Here is a 21,327-nt window from a genome sequence, read left to right on the forward strand (position 1 = left end):
GTTTATAGTCTATAGATAAGCCAGACAAAATTTGAGGGGGGAAACTGAGGAACAGAGTGAGGACAGGTCTGACTTTTTTTAAAGGTAGGCACCGAAATACCTTTAAAATCTGAATCAGTGACAGAGATTGGATTAGAACCCAGATCTCTTGCTGCCCAATCTAGTGGCCTGTTTGCTAGACCTCCCTCAGGGGTAATTCACCATCTTATTTCTGGATTTTAGCAGCCCCAGAATGAACTTGGGCTGTTCATTTTGCCAGCCGTTGTCCAGGCTTCTGAGAAATACAGCAGGCTGTGAGCCCAGGCTCCTGTCTGATTTCCTCCCAGTTGTTGGGTAATGAATTGTAAGCTGGGTCTAATGCATTGCTGATTGCTCTGATTAAATCTTTCTGTGGACTCACCAGCATGGAGGCTGCTACAAATCCCTGATTGCTCTAGTAATGGATATTCCATGAGCCAATGACCTTACTTCCTGGCCCCTTTTTAAAGGAACCTGCTCATTGTAGAGGAAGAGCAAGAGCTGCGCACAGGAACTGACGTGGAGGTTGGTTATGTGACCCAGGGGAGGGAGGCCAGCCGGCCCTGATTTTTTAATGTGCCCGCCCAGAGGGGTTGCTGCCTGACCCAGTTATACTGGCAGGGGAGCTGGATAGCACAGGGAGAAAGAACCAGCGGCTGGATGCTGAACCAGACAAAATCCATCTGGAAATGACAAACAGATTTTTAACAGTGGGGGTGATTAACCATTGGAACAAGCTCCCCAGGTGGAATCTCCATCTCCTGATAGCTTCAGATCAAGCTTGGATGTCTTTCTGGGAGAGATGCTTTAGCCTAACACAAGTACTGGGCTCAATACAGGGGTCCCTGGGGGAAATGACCTGTGCTGTACAAGAGGTCAGACTAGATCCAGGATTCTCAAACTGAGGGTCGTGAGGTTCTTACGTGGGGGTCGCGAGCTGTCAGCCTCCACCCTCAAACCAGCATTTGTAAGTGTTTAATATAAAAATTTGTGCTTTTAATTTAGAAGGGGGGTCGCATTCAGAGGCTTGCTGTGTCACCAATGCAGACGTTTGAGAATCACTGGACTAGACGATCAAATGATCCCTTCTGGCGTAAGCCCTGTGAAAAAGCCCCAAGGCTGGGAAGAGGATTCCCAGGAGAAAGTGAGTGGGACGGGAGAATAAAGAGAGAGGCCACCAGGAAAAGCAGTGCGGAGAATGCAAAGCCCAAAGGGGATGCAGAAATGGTATTGTGCTATATAGTGATCTGTCAGCGGATCAGGAGTGGGCGTCTGGGCAAATGGACCCGGGAGAAAACTGCAGACACAGGAGGTAGCTCCCCCCCACACACACACACACTTTTGCAGTGGAAGAAAAGGAGAGAAGGCAGAATAAACAGAAAGGAGGAGAGGAAAAAGTGGTTATTGTTACCGATAAAGCTCCATAGAGTTGACATGCACAGATCTGTAAGGAAACAAAAGACTTTGTTTCTCTCTCGCCCCATTGTAAATCAGGAGTAATTCTATTGGGCCTCATTCTCTTCTCAGTCTTGACTTTCTTACTCCTTACTTAGTTCTTGACTTACTCATGCCTCTTTATTCCAGGTGGAGCACAGGGCCTTCACCTCGCCTTCCAGCTTTGACGATCTCTTGCCGCGGTCTTAGCTTTTTCCCATGCCGTCGGGGTGACTTTCAGTTCTGCTCCTGTTGCGTTTCCCAGTTGTTCTTGGTCTACCTTGTTGCCTCTTGCCCAGGAATTCCAGCCCAGCATTGTCTTGTTATGTGGTGAGGGTCGTTCCTCCATGTGTGTTCTAGCCACCTCTGTTTTCATTCAATTTCCTGGCCTATCAGTTTCTGCTTTGTCCTCCTCCAAAGTTCTTCATCTGTGATTATTTTTTTTCCTGCTCACCTGAGGTTGAGGATTTGTCTGAGGCAGCTGTTTATAAAAACTCAGAGTTTAGCTGGTAAGATCTTAATAAGTCTCCACGTTTCAGCACCATATAGCAAGACAGACTTAACAAGGGTGTTAACTATTCAAAGTTTAGTTTGGAGGGTAAGATTTCCATTTCTCCAGGTTGGCTTTTGCTATGCCAACTTTAATGTCTTCGTCTGTTCCTCCTGATCTGCTTATAATGCTGTCGAGATATGTGAAGTGCCGACATCTTCTATGTCAGTGCCAGAAAACATTGGTGTTTCTTGTTGTGTATTGTCTCTCTGCAGTTTTCGTTTTCTCTTCTCATTCACCCCAGTGGCAGTGAAGTGTAACTCCATTGGGCCTGATTCCCCTCTAACTCCTGTGATGTAAATCAGGAGAGACTCTATTGAGGTCAGTGGAGATATTCTGGTGTAAAGCTGGTGAAAGTGGGGGGTCTAGCACCAGCTGCTTCAGGGGAAGATGCGAGGCCCCCTGCAATATTAGAAACAATATGGGCTCTTTGGAAAGTGTTTTTTTTTTTTTCAAGAAAATTGCTCGCTTGCTTGCTTTTAAGAAGGAAACCAAAAGAGAGGCTGAGAAAAAGGAAATAAAAGAAAATGTAAAGGAAAAAAAGCCTTAAATATCCCCAGACACTGACACAGGGCAGATCTAACACTTATTGAAGCCAAAAGGGAGAAAACCACTGACTTCAGCGGGAGCAGGTTGGGGCCCGTAGTCTTTGAGCCAGTGTCATTTATGTTATGTGTGCACATTCCCACAAGTGAGTTTCTCTGTCTGGCCGACAGCCCATCCCTCTGCCACTATGGAGAGGGTGGGAAGTGAAGGCCAATGCTTGCTGCTGGTGGGATTAGGGTCAAATTTCTGTTTGTCCTTGGGCATGTTAACTAGGAGGTGGTTTTGCAAATGCACATCACCAGTCAGCACCTTCATTTCAAGCCTGGTAGAAGAGCAGCAAAATCCGGTGGATTTGTGTGGTTTGCAGCTCTCTGTCTGAACGGTAGCTGGGCTGGAATGTCAAAGCCCAGGACTAGTGTAAACTCTGCACAGCCTGGCATCACCCAGTCCTGATGTGAAGGGTTTCTGAGTCATGTTCTGTGACAGAAGACCTGGCAGAGCCCTGCTAGTTGTATGGTTCTGGGAGCCCTGGCTGGATCAGTAGAACAAGCTCATCCAATGTCCTAAAGCGTTTATGGACAGGTCACTGGATCAGAGCACAGATTTATTCCCATGACATCAGCTCGGAGTCTGGCTGCCAGCTCCTGGATGAGGATCCTCTTCACGGAGTTGCTAGCAGAGTTGGACGAGATGATGTCTCATGAGCTCTGTTGGCTTCTCCCAGCTGAGGATCTGGCCCATGACATGCACTGAAGCTCTTGGAAAACACCTGCTACATGAACATTGGTGGCAGGAGATGAGCCTGGACAGCTATTAAAGATTAGCTTCTGCCCATGATCACATTGAACAGGACTTTCCTACACAACAAATCCTATTTTTTTCATTGGGGCAAATCACTGAGGGAGGGCCCAATCCCACCCCATTAAAATGAATGGGGGTTTTGCCACTGATTTCAGGATGGGCAGGACTGAACCCTCAGTTACTGCCGAACAGGCCAGATCCTCGGCTGGTGTAAATCGGTATTGCTCCATTGACTTCAGTGGAGTTACACCAGTTTCCACCAGTTGAGGACCTGGCCCTGCATGAATAAGGGTGGCAGTAGAGTGTGGTGTGTGTGGGTACCACGGGCAGTGTGTTCTGGTGGCCAAGGCAGGGTTGGAGAGCGAGTCCATGTAGCATTCACCCAGCCGTGGCAGCTCCCATCCCGCGAGGCTGGGCCCAGCTCCCCACTCCAGGTGTTGTGAGATGGCAGTAGGGTTGTATGGTGCTGTGACCAAGTTGCAACGGCATCCACTCAAATTTGGGCCAGCTGCCTCGTCATCGTGATGGGCCACACCTGAATGGCACTGCAGCCCTGTGCACCAGGACAGGAGCTGCTGCTGCTGGGTGACTGTAGGGTGGGCTCATTCCCCAGCCCACCACCAAGGACCCATCGCCACCCCTAGCTGCAAAACCTAGCTCTGCTATTGGCTAGGGCACTGGAGTGGGACTCGAGCCCTGGGTGCTATTCTGGGCTCAGTCGCTGACCTGCTGGATGACCTTGGACACGTCACTTCCACTCTCTCTGCCTCTTGTCTGCCTTGTCTATTTGGACTGTGAGCTTCTGGAGGCGGGGCCCGCCTCTCCCTTTGTGTACGTGCAGCACCTAGCACCCTGGGCTTTGATCCTGACCAAGGTGACTAGATGCTGTCATCATGCAAATCCTCCATGTATGACTGGTATGGGATCAGGTCCCTGTGCAATGCAGAATATGCTGAATACAGGTTAGTTCAAAAGACGGCGTTCCCTGTAATAGTACAATTCCACCAGATAGTCATTACTGCCCTGGAAATACACCCGGTGAAAACTGCTTTGAAAAATCTTTCCCCCTCATCATTTTAATTAAGAAACACTTTCAAATGACGCCGATGCCACAGATCTTTGAAATGTTAATGGGCAGATTCCCAGCTGATGTAGGTCGCTGGAGCAGCATCCAAGTCAATGGGACTATGCTGATTTGCAGTAGCTGAGGATGTGATCCTATGATCAGCAGCCGCAGCTTTGCAATGCGAAGGGGAAGGCACAAGTGATGGCTCTGTACACCGTGCCAATGATCTGTAGACATTATCTGCTGTAAAACTGCCTTGGAAAAATTAGCTACAGGCTTCCTGGCTATTTCAATTGCTCTGATAACGTCAGCAGAGAGCGAGAACTCTGGCTGTTGTCACTGTCAAACGAACACAGCTGATGCCTGTTCTTGTCTTGAACAATATTTTCCATGCCCATCCTTGGCTCTAACCCAAGCAGGATGTGGAAGGTGCTGGCCAGGAAGCAGCCATGGGAACGGGGGTCATTGGAGGAAAGCAGGGATCGTGCCACCCTTGGATATGCCCGTCAGGCCTCGCAGGAGGCAGTTGGTGGCTGCAGACCGAATATCATGGAATCAGATGGAGCAGGAGTCTGTGGGGAGATAAATGGAGGAAGGGGTGGGTCATATCTCAGTGCAACCTAGAGTAGGTGCAGGTCCCCACTAGCACTGAAGGCCCTAGCCATCCCATCTGGACCAGGTGAAGGTCCCGATGCCGTGAGATGCCTGAAGCCTCTGGCTAGCCCATCTGGCCTCTGGCTATCACACCAGCTCGGAGGCTACCAGCAGTCCCATCTAAACCAGGTGAAGCCCCTCCCCAAACTAGGTGATCCGCCTCCCCACCCCCCCGAGTCAGGTGTGCATCTCCCATCACAGCAAAGCCCAACAGACCGTTTGCTTTCATTGCCCATTGGCTTGTCTATTTTGCAGGTCCCGCTGATGAACAGGAGCTGAGGGGGCTGATCTCCAAAGCTAGAGCCTGCCTCTCCTGCTGTCCCCCTTTCATCCCATCCTGACGTGTGGGGCTGCAGAGCCAGCAAACCCTCAATGCCTAAGAACAGCAAAGTGACGCAGCGAGAGCACAGCAGCGAGCATGTCACCGAATCGGTGGCTGACCTGCTGGCCCACGAGGAGCCCGTGGACTACAAGCGCAGCGTCTTAAACGTGACGGGTGAGGCCTGGGACAAGCAGAAGGATGTGGAGGAAGATCTGGACTCTGAGAAGCGGCCAGCGTGGAACAGCAAACTGCAGTACATCCTGGCCCAGATTGGGTACTCGGTGGGGCTGGGGAACGTCTGGCGGTTTCCATACTTGTGTCAAAAAAACGGCGGAGGTAAGAGACCACGGGTATGGGCACAGCCAGCTCAGTACAACACAACCCCACTGGGATAGAGAGGGGGCCAGTTCCTGCATGCATCCAGCTCCTGTTGAAATCCGTAACAGGTGGGAATGCATAGCCAAGGGCAGGATTAACCCACATGCACTATCTGGATGCTTGGAATGCATATAGGTTATGTCTACACTGCGACAAAAGACCCCTGGCACGGCTGTGGTTGGCCCGGGTCAGCTAACTCAGAGGGGCTCAGGCTTGTAGAGGTGTAAAATTGGAGTGTAGACGTCCAGGGTCGGGCTGGAGCCTGGGCTTTCAGATCGCATGATATGGAGGGTCTCAGAGTCTGAGTCTGAACCCTTCACTGCAATTTTACAGCCCCACAGCCCGGGCCTTGCGAGCCTGAATCAGCTGACCCGGGCTCTGCAGGTTTTTTATTGCAGTGCAGACTTAGCTCAGTTGATCTCCTCCTACTGGGAGTTGAAGGCTCTGCCACTATTTGTCTGAAACTGTTTTTCAGGGGTGGGTGGCTGGGGACTTCAGATTCAGTGATACAGAAACTTTTAGCGAATTTGTGTCTGTTTTACTGATTTGTTTGTTTGAAAAAAAAATCCAGAAACTGAAAAATGTTTTGATTTTTTTTTCCAGGTTGGAACAATTTTTTTTTCTTTCAAAATTTTCTTTAATTTTATTATAAAAAGCATTAAAATGAAACTAAACCTTTTGTTTGACCTGAAATGACATTTTTTGACTGTTCTATTTGCTGAAAAGTTAGAAAATATTTGTTTTCAGGTTGACATGAAACTTTTTTTCTCCAAAATTTCCAGAGTACCAAAAAATCAATTATATGCTCATCTCTACACTCCATATTACAGGAAAGCAAATTGCATTAGATTTTTGAATCAGGTCAACCTATGGGGTCAGCTCCTCAAATGATGTAAACCAGCCTGGATCGATCCATTGAAATCAACACCAAGTGAATATCTATCTATCTATCTATCTATCTATCTATCTATCTATCTATCTATCTATCCCCATTAGAGAGTATCAGCATTTATTCACAGTTATGAGCACATTATTGTGCCATTTTTCTTTGCAGGAGTAGAACAAGGGCTCATTGAAGTGACGTCAGACATCACAATGTAGGTGAATGCTGGCATTTTAATGGTGACTGCTGTACAAGGAAACAGACACCTGAATTTTGTTTTTATGCAATTGGGAGAATTGATTTTCTTCTCAGGCTAGTTTCACACCAACACCATTGCATTTACGTTAGTGGAGATACTCCTTATTTACACCAGCACACATACAATCAAAATCCGGCTTAGAGAATGTGGTCTAGTGAACAGAGCAGTGACGGGGAGACAGCATTCGTGACAGCTATCCCCAGCTCCGCCAATGCCTTGCTCTGTGACCTTGGGCAAGTCACCTAACCACTCTGTGCCTCACTTTTCCCAGTTTGCAAAATGGGGATCATAAGAGTGACCTATCTCAGAGGAGCCTGTGACGATGCTTCATTAGCTAATGTTTCTAAAGTGCTTTGAGATCCTCAGTTGACAATTGCTACAATTTTACATATTGACAGGCAAAATATATCCATGATTTAGATAGGCCTCTCCTCACCCTCCCCAGCCCAACCCCCTCCACCCAGCCCCGTCCCTAATCACGCAGACCAGATTCTGCTCTCAGATAACCCCGCACGATCCCCACTAATGTCAAAGGGCAGGATCAAGCCCGCTGGGTTAGCCTTTAGGGCCCAGTTTGCTGCAGCGCCGAGCACCCCCAGCACCTAATGAAGTCAATACAGTAGAACCTCAGAGTTACGAACACCTCGGGAATGAGGCTTGTTCCTAACTCTGAACAAAACCTTCTGGTTGCTCATTCAAAAGTTTACAACCGAACATTGACTTTATACAGCTTCGGAACTTTCTCTGTGCAGAGGAAACATGCTGCATTCCCTGGACTTTTTTTTAGTACTTTACGTTTAACACAGAACTGTGTTACATTGGCTTTTTTTTTTTTTTTTAATTTTTTTGGTCTCTGCTGCTGACTGATTTCGTACTTCCAGTTCCAAATAAGGTGTGTGGTTGATGGGTCAGTTTGTAACTCTGGTGTTCGCTACTCTGAGGCTCTACTGTAAAAGGTTGCACAGCACCTTGGAAGATCAGGCATTCAGTGTCTCTGTGCTGCAGTGATAACCTTTCAGGGTGTGGAAGGAAGCTGCAGCAGAATGGCATTAACCCATCTCCAGAGCTCACATTCAGATGCTCCGTCAGAGCTAAATTCCCTGGTGTGGAATTCAGGCAGCAGGACCCAAACTCTGATTTCCATCACAGTTTACCCACCCCCTTGCAAGTCACCAAGCTGGGGAGCCTATTCTGACTATTCCCCTCCTCCCTGTTGTCCTTATTCCCATCACTGCATAATTCAGCATCTCCTCAACTGCAAAGGCTGCAGTAATGTCAATAATTAAAATGTCTCTAGTGTCATCTCGGTGGTGAATCATCCTTCTAGCTGAACTTGTACAGTGAGCACTTCACACTCTGGGTCTGCTCACACGCCCCTCACCTTTCGATCCCTAATTGGCACCTCAGGCCAGCTCCAGTGTGCCAGCACTTCTCCATCACCTGATTCCCCTTGTGATCTCACATACATAGCAAGCAGTGACCTAGTTTGGATCAAAGAGAGAATACTCTGATAGACCTGCATGGCTTGTACTGCATTGCATATGCACTGATAAGTGTGCACAGGCCGCATTGGCTCTGCATTGATATGCATGCAAGGGTTGCATTGCATGCACACTGATATGCATGCATGGGTTATGTTGTGTACTCACTGATATGCATGCATTGCATCTGAAGTGATATGCATTGGTTGCATTGAGTGGGTTTGTACTGGTAATAAGGAGGAGGTTGAATGCAATTATTGGGCCAGATTTTCCATTCTCATTGATTCCAATGGAGCTATGCTGATCTATACCCGCTGAGGATCTGGCCTTGCGACTTCCATGGAGGACCTCTCGATTTACACCACTGTAAGAGAGATCAGAGTGTGAGCTGTGACTGGGGGGGCAGGATTCCCGGTTGTATTCCAAAAACTGCCATTTCCTGGCTACATCATCTAAAGCAAGTCACGTAACCACTTTGTGCCTCAGTTTCCCCATTGGCACAATGGGTATAATAACACTGACCCATCTCTCAGCAGTTTGGTGGGGGGTCCCTAATGAATTAATGTTTCCTTAAATTTACACCACCTGAATATCTGGCCCATGGCCCATTCACATTTCCCATCCTCACCTTGTCTCATCCATCCCCACCTACATCTTTGCTGTCACTTCTCCTTACTCTCATATCCACTCTCTGTGGTCCTGTCATTCATCTCAATTTTCCTTACCTCTCTTCCAGCTCCTTCCTTCATATATTTATACATTCTGTCCACTAGAGAGGAAGGATGGTCCAGTGGTTAGTGGAAGGCCTGGATTCAAATCCCTGCTCTGCCATGGACTTCCTGTGTGGCCTTGGGTCAGTCACTTAGTGTCTCTCTCTGCCTCCGCTCCCCATCTGCACAACGGGATAATAGCCTCACAAGAGAGTCATGAGGCTCAGTCCATTAACGATGATGGGGGCCAGGCAAGTGCCTACAATAGGTCAATTTGGCTAAGTCCCAGTCCTGTGTGTGATGAACTATACACAGTGCGAGCAGTTCTGTTTCAGTGCAGAAAGTTAAGCACGTGTCTTTGCAGGAATAGGTCCTTTGACTATAAGCTCTTCAGAGGGGGGAACCTGTCCTGTTCAGCCTTCATAATGCACCATCTTCATTTTCAGAGTTCTAGATAAGTGGTTACGATGGTGATACTGAATAAGAATAGTCAGTAAATACTATTAGCTAATTAATACTAGTTAATACTAAGTATTAAATATTAACTAGTTAATACTAAGAATAGTCAGTTAATACTGCCCTGTTCAGCCTCTGTAATGTACCATCTTCATTTTCAGGGTTCTAGATAAGGGGTTACCATGGTGACTCTGAATACGAATAGTCAGTTAATACTATGGTGACTCTCTGAGCCCTGAGGTAGACGGCTGTTCTGGGGCCTCCAGGAACTGTGTTTTTTCCCAGGTGAAACTTGGAACCAGCAGCCTCTCAGCAATAGTTCCACAGCCACAACAACCCACTTTGGCAGGGCCAAAGACAGTCTGTGCAGTCGGCCTGTATGCCGGGTTGTGCCCTGTGCAGCAGTGCAATTGAGGGATACTGCACCTGTCTTCTGCCTGGGCTGGAAACACTCTCGGTGCAGGCCGTGAGTGCCAGCCCTTGATCACAGGTCCTGCAGTTTGGTGTGAACCTGGCTTGCTCTACACTCAGGGGACCACCAATTCTCAGCAGGCCTAGCCTTTCCAGTCATTTGTACACACAGCTTAGCCAAGTGAGGGGGCAGTACCTAGTTACAAGTGGGTGGTCTCGCTCTGCTTTTGGCAAGGCTATTACTTTTACTCTACACCAGCTCTTGGGTATTTTATTCTTCTGGATGACTTGAGATAGAAAGATGGCTGGCCATGGCCTGCTAGCTTGTCCTAGGTTCTTCAGGAATTTGGGGGAGAGATGAGCAAGCCCATAGGCTTTCCCCATTTTCAGTGTTTTGATCACTTCTCTAGTTCATCTGTGGTGAAAGGCTGGAAATCTTCTTTGGTTTCAGGTATGCATTGTTTGTATTGTCACCATTTCTTCTTCACCTCTCCTTCAAGCTTCTTGTCCTTTATCAGTGGGTAGCAATGCGATTGGAAGATGCTGGGGGATAGCCCCATGCTGGAAGCTCCTGAATTGTACCAAGTTTTCTGAGTAGTGCCCAGGCTTTGTGGCTGGATCTTAGCATGTTTAGTTCTGTGGTAGTCTGATCCCATCTTACTCTTCTAGAAATGTCTAAAATGGGTGGTGCTTTGGGTGGCCACTTTCTGCACATTGCTTGAGGAGTTCTGCACACTCCTCATCTAGGCAGGGGGTGTATGTCTGATAGCCTCTTGGAACTGACTTGGTGACAGCTCTGTAAATGGCTTTTGAGAACAGTGTGTCAGCTTCTTCGCTAGAGACGTTCCAAGCGATGTGGCGGGCTGTGAAACATGGAAAACTGGGCCAGTTCCAGCTAGGCTCTGGTTATTCCAGCTGTGGCAAAAGTCAGACGGTGTTGACTAGGTGAGAAGTTGTTCAGTACACTGGCTTATAACTTGACATGGCTGATTGATTGTGCTGGTGCTTCAGGTGAGGGGAGGGGAGTAGTTTTGCTCCCATCTGGCAGAATGAACAGTACCTCATTAGTCTGGCCAGGATAAGGTGAAGGTCATGGAGTGAAGCCTGATCCAAAAGATCAACTCCGTTTTGATCTGACCCCCTGTACCTCAACTGGTGTGGTGACTATTCAAATCTCCAACATAAATGACAGGGTGTGGGAGTTTATAAAGAATATTTGGGTAGGCCAGGATTGGTTAAGGGGCTGGTATGCATTTGCCTCTCTGAAATGACCAGTTCTCACAATGTCCAAGAGGTCTGAATTTGATGGGTGCGGTTATGTGTCGGCAAGATCTGCTCCAACACAGGTAGCACAGTCATGTTGGCTATGCAAAAAGTATGGCACAAGGTCATAACCTTTGACATTCAGGTGGTTGGCTGATTGGGAGTCGACATGTGTCTCCTCAAGGCAGATTTCTTCCATGTTCTGTTTGGAGGCGGGGGGCTGAAGAATGGAAGGTTTACCAGCTGAGAGACCTTCAACGTTTAGCTGAAGGATTTTTAGGCATGGGCCAATGTCCAGAGTTTCTTAATCATGGGTAAGATCGCTGAGATTGCTTGAGAGTTGGAAAGCTTTGGCTTGCTAGTTGTAGCTTTGGTTTCCCCAGCCAAAGCAAGGTACTTACAGGGTATATGATGGGAATGCATCTGCATTATATTCCAATAAAATATTATTTATTATCATTATGTCCTTAAGTACCCAGCTGATTTGGGCCAGCGTGCAGATTAGCTGCGTGCCATTGGGTCCTGTTAGCCAAAGGATGATGTGAGAGCAATGGATGCAGAGAGCTGGTGTGTGGTGGGCGTGCTCCTTGGTACAATGAGAGGGTATGTGTTGGAAACGCTGTGATGTGTGGGGGCGGCAAACTGCATTTTATCCTGGTAACCAAGTGTGCATATGTTGCAGAGAACAGTTTTGTATTGGTAACAGAGTGATATTGGCCCAGATCTTCAGAACTCTGTGTGCTCCAGTGAAAGCACACACAAGGATGCAATGTGTTTGCCTGATTGGCATGTGCAGTTGCCACGGTTACGATCATGATCGGAGCAATGTCACATGCAAATTAGACATGTACACGTGTGCGTTTTGGTGCATGCAATGGCCTGTGCAGACTTCTGAGAAAGCAGAGTACTATACTCCTGGGTACAAGGGGCAGGTTTGTACTAGGGGATGCTGTGATGGACTGTGTGGTGAGATGGGCTTGTCATGAATGCAAGGGGTTCTGAGTAGCTAAAAGGGTGATAAGTGAGCTGCTTTAGCTTTACCATGGGATGAGGTTATAGCAGCAGGGACAGAGACATGGGGCTAGTCTACACTTACCAGCCGGGTCGACGCGGTGAGTTCGACTTCTCGGAGTTCGAACTATCGCGTCTAATCTGGACGCGATAGTTCGAACTCCGGAAGCGCCGCGGTCGACTCCGGTACTCTACCACTGCAAACGGCGGTGGCGGAGTCGACCTTGGAGCCGCGGACTTTGATTCCGCGGCGTCTGGACGGGTGAGTAGTTCGAACTAGGGTACTTCAAATTCAGCTACGCTATTCACGTAGCTGAATTTGTGTACCCTAGTTCGACCCAGCTTCTTAGTGTGGACCAGCCCTAGGTTTGCACTAGAAATAATAGACCCCATTATCAAATAGTGTAAATGGAGTATGTCTATTTGCAACAGCTGAGGATCTGGCCCAGTAAGGTTATGACCGATGCATTAAGCTGTGTTTAGCATTGATAATGAAATCTGGCAGCTCTAGGTGGCGCTGATTGAAATGGGAATTGGATAGTAAAGTTCACCCACCTTTGTAAAGTGCTTTGAGATCCTTGGATGAAAGGGACTATGCAAGTAGGAAGCCTTAGTATCATTGATGAGAGGAAGTTACCATCTCGGGTGCATGTACTGGAGTTGTTTTCTGTTTATGATGCATCCGATGAAGTGGGCATTCACCCACGAAAGCTCATGCTCCAATACGTCTGTTAGTCTATAAGGTGGCACAGGACTCTTTGCTGATTCTCTCTCTCTCTCCCTATCAGTTCATAGACTCCCCCCCCACACACACTTCTGTATTTCTAAAGCCTTTGTCACTGCTGATCACTGTAGTATCTGAGTTCTGTAAGTGCCTTTGTCCTAGGATCAGAGTGAGGTTGTCATTTGGCCACCGGCTGATGTTGTCCCGCTGAGCGCATGTGGCCATTTGTGCCGATGATAAGGCAGGGTTCTGTGATTTGGGCTGATGTGACGGGAAAGCTCTCTCAGGTGCAGTGGTAACCTGAGGACATGTTGCAGCCAGCGGCAGAGCTAGACTGTAGTGTGAGGTGCAGGCAGGCCCAGATTACAGAATCTGGGGGCCCTGTGCACTATGGAAGTTGCCCCTCCTTCCTTAAAGTGCACGCTCCATATGTACTCCACCCCACATGGAGCCCAGAATGTCCCCCAACCCTACCCCACACATCCCTATCCCTAACAAACCCCCAAATGCCTCTCCCACCACACACAGACCCTGGAATACCCCCCACCCTCACCCCAATAGACAACACACCAACATCCAAATGCCCCTCCCACCCCCTACAGACCCCAGAATTTCCCCGCCCTCACCCCAGACAGCCCCAGAATGCTCTCCCATCCCACCCCACAGACCCCAGAATGCCCCTTCTATTCCACATATACACCAAAAAACCCTCCACCAGCCTCCACTTATCCTGACAGCCCCCCCACATCCCAACCGCTCTGATGTATATCCCACTCACCGCAGCCCCCCAACACCTCGGCCCCACTGGCCACAGCTGCCCACATGCCCCACTCGGCCCCAACATCCTATCCTCCTGCCCCACCACCTCCTGACATCCCTCACTCACCCCCACTCCCTCTTTGTATAGCCCACCAGCAACTCAGCCCCACCCCCTCAGCTGCCCACCCCAGGATCTTCCAGGGGGCTATTCACCAGCCCCCCCCCCCCCCCCAGTGCAGCACTCCTCTCCCATCCTGGGCTAGGATAGTCACTTCTGATCCTGGCTGCCCAGCTCCGGTTGCTCCCATGGCCTGCCCAGCACTCCCATGGCCCCGCACCACTCAGGTTTGACCCCACTGCCCCTCTGTCAGGATAGGGGTGGGGAGTGGTCAGGCCAAATTTGAGTGAGAGAGGTTTTAATGGGCACACAGGGTTCCAGCGCCGCTCAGGTTTGTGTCAGTGGGTGGGGGGCCCCCTGTGCAAGTGCACAGCGGCTAATCCAGGCCTGCGTATGGCTTTATGGTGGATAACGGTTAGGCTGCTGGGCTGGCTGCAGCCACAGGGTTGCATTGGGAGCAGGGTGAGACTCTCAGCGGGGCGGAGAAGCAATTGTGCTTCTCCGCTGCTCAGGATCAGCAGCAGGGGCGGCTTCAGTGTGATGCGTTGTGGTGTCCGGGAGGGGAAGATGCACAAGCACAGTCGGTAGGTGGGTGCTCACTGCCGGAAGGTGCTTTGGGTCAGTAATGACACGAGGCCGCTATATATTTATTTCTAGCCAGCCCATCCTGCCAACCAGGCACGAGTGTCCTTGTTTGGTGTCCCAGTGCAGCATCAGAAATCTGCATCTAAATATCCACAGCCTCCCACGCAGTAAGAATCAGAAATATGCTGGAAAAATGGCTTCTTTGCTGTGAGCCTTCCAGAATGCCTGGGTGATTTAACAGCAGGCAGCTCCAGCTTGAGTCATTTTGTTCTTTGTGGTCGTCTGGTCACGCTCCTTGAACTGCTGATTTTGCTCTGGTCTCCCCAATTAGACAGAGATTAATGGAGTTTCTCTCGAAAGCCATTCCAGCCTGGAGAGTTGCCATTTACTCCTCTTAGGAGCTACTCACTCAAGTGCAGCAGCGAGATTGTGCCAAGCACAAGTGTGAATGCAGACAGATAAATCAGGTGTCTGTAGGTGCCAGAATAGTGTGTGTGTGTGTGTGTGTGTGTGTGTGTGTGTGTGTGTGTGTGTGTGTATTCTACATGCATGTCAGTGTGTAAGAAAAACAACAGGTGCAGGGGGTGACTCTGATGGTTCTGGGTTATAATGAACAGGCGGCTGGTGAGACATCATGGTTGAGATTGTTCTCTCTCCTCCCCATTGTCCTCCTCCCTCTCCCCCTCCACGTCTGTCCCACCGTGCGGAAGAACCCTGGCTCTCACAGTCACAGGTGGGATCTGTAATCACCCTTTTTTCTCCTGCCAGGTGCCTACCTGGTCCCATACCTGGTGCTGCTCATCATCATCGGGCTCCCTCTCTTCTTCCTGGAGCTGGCCGTGGGTCAGAGAATCCGCCGGGGCAGCATTGGCGTGTGGAATTACATCTGCCCCCGCCTGGGGGGCATTGGATACGCCAGCTGTCTCGTGAGTGCTCAGATGAGTTTCACCCAGTGCCACGTGTGGTTGTGGGAGGGGAGGAGGGTTGATCTCTTTGTCCAGTCACAGGGAGGGCATTGCAGGCCACAAACAGCTAGGTTCCTAGCTACGGTAACTGTAGCAATAGCAAGACAGATTTCCAGCTGCCATGGCAGCATCCTTAGTCATCTTGGAGCCTGGGAAGAGGTACTTGTCTGAGGATGTTGAGATGTAAAACCAGGGTTGTATCCACTTGTGGTCATCAAAATCCCATAGCTCTTATTGCAAGAGTCAGAGTGCTATTCCCAATGTCCTGCTCAGATGCCAGTGTGGGCCACTACATAGCTAATGGATATCGTATGCTTCACCTCTGGCCTGTTGGGCAGTGAGGAGTGCTGTTAAACAGCTGCCACGTCCCACCCCAGAGGTGGCTCCAGTTTGGTAGCAGGGAAGGTAATTCCTATACATAGAAATTCATGCATAATTAGTCTAGTGAGTGATGGAGTGCAACACTCCATCTCAGTCTGAGCTCAACATGGCAGTCTCACCCTGGCTTCTAAGAGGAAAAGTTCAGCACAAGCAGGGACCCATCTAGTCGGGGGCTGGGCATCTCCTGAGAGCTACTGAGTGCCCTCAATGGAGCCTATGGACATTAGGAGCTGCTCAGCACCTCACAGAATCAGTCCCTTGGATAGTCTCTGAATGGATAGAGATTCTCATCTTAGTTCCAGGGCATGATGGGGGTGAAGGGGTTCATCCTGGATTGCCCTAGCAGAGATGGTCCCTTGCAGGTGAGCTCCGAGCATTTGCTTGAGGTGCATTGCAGCAGGTGCAATTGTAAAGTGGTAATAAATGGCTGCCGTTCTAGCCTCATTGTCTCCTGGCTCCAGGTTTTCCCAGCGCACACAGCACTACCATCACTAGCAATTCCCTGTGGGTTTTGCAGGAGTTTGAGATCAGAGTGTGATGTCCATTACACCAGTATAGACTGTGTTAATCCAGGCACAGCCTCAGACAATCAGCTCAGAGCTGTTGCCTTCTTCCTTAACTTTTCATTTCTTAGCTTTGGCTACTACATGTCAAAAACAACTTCACTGAAAAACACATGTGACAGCTGCCACCTTGGTCAACACCAGAGATTGAACCGGGAACTGAAAACACGAGTCTTTACAGCATGAGCTAAAAAGCCAGCCTCTCAAATTAGGCCTGTGTCAGACTCCTGTCCCCTGCGGATCAGGTGCAGAGGACGACACCCACAACACATCCTGATCAGTGGGTTACACAGGCAATTCAGAATTCAGTTTGGAATGTAATTACAGCCGAGCGACTCATTCATGATGAATCTTTCGTTCAGCCAATGTCACCTTTGCTTCCAGCTTGCGAGCAGACAGCAAAGTGATCACACTGATTTAAATGAAATTCTCTGCTAATTTCTTCTCTGAATAAAGCTCAGACTGAGGATAATGCAGCAAGAATTTTCACCGAGGATTGTTGTGTGTCTGTTAGTTACATGGGTTGGGTGGGGTTGGGCCTGTTCCCTGCTTGGATCACACATTGTAGCATACAGAAAGTAAGGTAGTGTCCCTTTAAATGGTTTGTCAACCCTCTAGTGACACTCGCAGTATTCTGTGTCTTTGAAAGTGCCAGAAACAAGCAGCAACGTGTCTGTGATTAGGCCCGTCCTATCTGTGTATAGTTAGTAAACACAGTTATTTGGGACCCAGCTGTGCCTGTGTGGTTTCTCCACGTTGCTTCTCTTGCATAAAGAGCAAAAGACAACAGCACGTATTTAATAAGCTTGCGCAGCACAAACTGCAAACGCTTCAGGGAAGATGCAATGAATAGATTATCTAGCCAGAAGGGACCACTGTAATCATCTGGTCTGACCACCTGCATGATACAGGCTATCAGACTTCCCAGAATGAATTCCTGTTTGAATTTGAGAAAATCTTTTAGAAAAACATCCAATCCTGATTCCAAAATGGCCAGGGCCAGAGAATTCATCATAGCTCCTGGCCAGTTGTTCCAGTCGTTAATTCCCCTCACTGTTAAAAATGTGCACCTTGTTTCTAGTCTGAATTGGTCTTGCTTCAGCTCCCAGCCAGTGGACCATGTTAGATCTTGGATTGAAGAACGAGATTGAAGCTTAAATTTGCTTTTTCTGAAGGTCCATCGTAGTAAAGCTCTGGGTCTCTCATGGTCATTGGAAGTGAACATTCTAATGGCCTGATCTATTGGCCCATTGCAGTCAATGAGAGTTTTTCTATTCACATCACTAGACTTTGGGATCAGGCCCAGATTACCACATCTCATCACCCCAGCTGCCATGTCCCAGGGTTTCCTGGTCAGCGACAGGTCTGTATGAGGGATGCACCATGCGGGATCTAAACACTGTTATTTTCCCTCTCCTAGGTCTGCTTCTTTGTTGGTCTCTATTATAACGTGATCATCGGCTGGAGCATCTTTTACTTCTTTAAATCCTTCCAGTATCCGCTCCCCTGGAGCGAGTGCCCCATCATTAAAAATGGCACAATGGCCGGTGAGTAATTTTGTTGTCTCTCCAGCTCAGCAGGTGCTGAGAGACAGGACGTGGACAAGAGCTGTTAGGGTTGCAAATGGTTCCAGCTGCTGGGACAAGGCATTGGATCTAGGGAGTTGCTTCTGGGATGTGGGTAGTTTCCATTGCTGATAGTTGTCACTGGATGGCGATGCTCATGGTTAGGGGATGCTGGGACGTGGCAATGCGTGGGACACTTGCTGTCTCTTTGTGGGTATTTCCCCACTGGTGGGACATGATGTTGTGTTGGGACATGTTTGCCTGGTTGCTCTAAGGTGACAGCCACTGTGGCATGCCTGCTATCAGGATTGCAGATGGATTTGGCAGCTGGTAATTGCATTCGGAGTGTTCATCTAGCTGGTTCCTGAGAGCCCAATACAGAGCGTTTTAGTAACATCTGAACATCTCCCTGGTATACTTAGGAATATTTTATGGCCGGTGTAAATTGCACCATTTATTTAACATCTTATTTTCATTTGTTAGCGTCTTTCTATCCCCTCTTTGCTATTAAAAATCAACCAAGATCCAACCCCGCAAGTGCCGTACAGACATTTGTAAATTACGACTGGCTGCCCTGGGACTTAGGCGGGTCCTTAATGACATGTTACCCTCAAGGGACGGGGGGTTCTTTCCAGCAACCCAAACTCTCATGTCCCTTGTTTGTTTCAGTTGTGGAGGCAGAATGTGAGAAGAGCTCTGCTACCACCTACTTCTGGTACCGGGAGGCTCTGGAGATTTCCAGCTCCATCTCAGAGAGCGGAGGGCTCAACTGGAAGATGACCCTGTGCCTGCTGACAGCCTGGAGCATCGTGGGATTGGCCGTGATCAAAGGAATTCAGTCTTCAGGGAAGGTGAGGGTCAGCAAACACCAGAGCCACAAGTCTTGTTTCCTGCCAGTGGCTGAAGTGATGTTATGTGCACCACGGATAGAAGGAGTAAATGCATCCAGTGCTGGGGAGTGTCTGCAAAAGAGCAGCTGGGTAGCAGTGTAGCTGTGGAGTGTCTGAGAATGTAGGACTGTCTGCAGCTGCTTGTGCCTGGAGGTAGGAGTTTTCTACAGCTGGTGAGTTTATTCCTGCTAGGAATGTGGCCCTGCTGATGTAACCATCACGACTGGCCTCTGCAGATACCCCTGGTGTGTGACAGGGTATTAACTTCTGCCACCATGTCGAGATCTCAGCCTGTAGGTCCCCTAATGGAAATGAGCTGATGTTCTGAGGTTCTGGCCACCTAATGCTCCCCACTGACCAGCTGTGAAAAAAGCCAATGCTATTTAAGTTAAAGGACCATGCTGGCCCAGGAACAAATGATGATCAACCTGCCAGCAATAAATCTAGGCTGGCGATTAGAATTAGAACCATCAGAGGAGTGAGGTTTCGGAACAGGCTTCCAATAGGAGTAGTGGGGCCAACACCCGCGCTGGTTTTAAGGTGGAACTTTATGAATGGGGTTGCCTACAATAGCAGGGGACTGGAATGGATGCCCTGGGAAGTCCCTTCCAGTCCTGTGTCCCTATGACTTCAGGGGGCCTTGTGCATGTTCTGCACCTGGGACAATCAGGCCAGGCGCCTGGCTATGACCCATTGGGCACCCACGTATGATGATTTGGGCCCAGAGCGAGGTTTGACCTTTTGTGCTAGTTGCCCTTGGCTTTGCGGAGGAAATTCTGCTCCAGGGAAGCTGCCGTGACGCCCAGCCTGTCTTGCTGGGTTGGCAGGCAGCACCGATGGGAATTGGTAGGCACCAGACCCAACCAGGGCTGGATCAGAGGCTTGGGGAGAAGGGCTGCAATGAACATTTCGCTGATGCTCACATTTGGCGCTATGAAAAAGGCTGTGTCTCATCGCTGAGCAAGGCGAGGGAGTTCTGAAGGGGAAAATCCCAGCTGAGACGCCGGAACACTGTGTCCTCGTAACTCTGCTGTAGAGCATCAGGGCAATGAGTCCCCAGGCTGCCATCCCAGCAATACAAAGAGGCACCAGATGCTCTGCAGCAAGCAGAGAACAAAAGCGGAGCATTAACAGCCAAACTTCCCTGCTCAGATTAAGTGTGACACGCTGGACTCTGTTCATGCGTGCTCACCTGAGCACTAGAAATAGGCCCAGGTTATGCAGGTAGTCAGCATTAGCCATACAGGCCCCCTCGTGCCAGTCAAGTATGTGTTGCTTCCCCGCTCTTCCCTAGTGGCTGGGTGATAGGGAGGATAACAGCCTACTACTGCTACAACCAAATGGAGGCTGTTCCAGTGGTAAAGGTCAGTGCTAAAGGTGGTAGGTTCAAATCTTTTTGAGAGACTGTACTGGGGGCTTGTTACACCATGCTACAGCATAAAGGGGGTAGGTTCAGGCTATGAAGGGCAGCATCCCTAGCAGCACAGCGCTCCCTTGTGCCATGGCAGATAGAACTGGCGTTTAGGTGTTGAAGGGCAATATTCCCAGCAGCACAATGCCCCTTAATGCTTCAACATGCTTCATGCTTACTTATAAAGGCTCAATGCTTCTCTTTCAAAGTAAAATTCTCTCCCCCTCCTGCTCCTTTTCTGTCGGGGGATTCTGTGCAGAGGGGAACGGAGGACAGGCCCTGCCTAAGTGCCAGTCCTGAGGCAGTGGCCGTGCACAGGTCCTTGTCATGTTGGGTCTTCTCTCTCCTAGGTGATGTACTTCAGCTCCCTCTTCCCCTATGTGGTGCTCCTTTGCTTCCTGGTGCGGGGGCTGCTCCTGAGGGGGGCGATAGATGGGATCCTGCACATGTTCACTCCTAAGGTAAGTGACCAGCGCTCGCTGTACAGCTCCTCTGCCTGGTCAGAGAGGGACAGGGCCCTTTCCCAAGGCTGCTTGCCCTGCTGATTTCACGATGAGTTTGGATGGGAGATAGGGGCAGAGGTCCATGATCACGATACAGGCTCCCATTCTTCTGGCTTGCTCCTTCATTTTCCTGGAGGGAGCAGGCTGCTTCCGATATCAACCATAGGCAGGTGCACACACATACACAAAATCACACCTACATACATACAACTACATCTACACACATGCAATCAGCCCTGTGCACACACCCAGTCCTATTTACACATATAGTTAGTTCACACTAGGAAACAGATTCACACACACAACTGTATACACACACACACACACACAAATAGATACATGCAATGCAGCTGCACACAGCCTTACACAACCCTATATGCACATACAATCAGTGCTACACACACCCCCTACAGGAGATCAGGGTGCCTAAACCCAGTGCCACTGAAACAGTCAGGAACCCCAAGACCACACCTAACTTACACAAGTGGGGCAGACTGTATCTTTAATGTAGGGGTGCAGCTAGAGGAAACTACAGCTCCCAGCATGCAATGCTTTGTGGGGCAGGTCTCTTTGCTCAAGGTGGGGCATTGCTGGTTGGCACCTGCAGTCTCTGTGCTTGT

General features: G+C 49.2%; 1 protein-coding gene across 1 annotated transcript in view; it reads left to right on the plus strand.

The window, feature by feature from the left end:
- Positions 1-516: 516 nt before the first annotated feature.
- Positions 517-21,327, plus strand: part of SLC6A17 (solute carrier family 6 member 17) — a 30,220-nt gene continuing 9,409 nt past the window's right edge. Inside the window, exons 1-6 of the mRNA XM_039538732.1 lie at positions 517-543; positions 5,325-5,727; positions 15,198-15,355; positions 17,759-17,885; positions 18,573-18,754; positions 20,555-20,665. Of these exons, the coding sequence (XP_039394666.1) occupies positions 5,442-5,727; positions 15,198-15,355; positions 17,759-17,885; positions 18,573-18,754; positions 20,555-20,665 (864 nt within the window). The 5' untranslated portion in view covers positions 517-543; positions 5,325-5,441. The remainder of the gene's footprint in view (positions 544-5,324; positions 5,728-15,197; positions 15,356-17,758; positions 17,886-18,572; positions 18,755-20,554; positions 20,666-21,327) is intronic.

This window comes from Mauremys reevesii, linkage group 4 (genome assembly GCF_016161935.1).
Source record: "Mauremys reevesii isolate NIE-2019 linkage group 4, ASM1616193v1, whole genome shotgun sequence".
NCBI classification, from domain to species: Eukaryota; Metazoa; Chordata; order Testudines; family Geoemydidae; genus Mauremys; species Mauremys reevesii.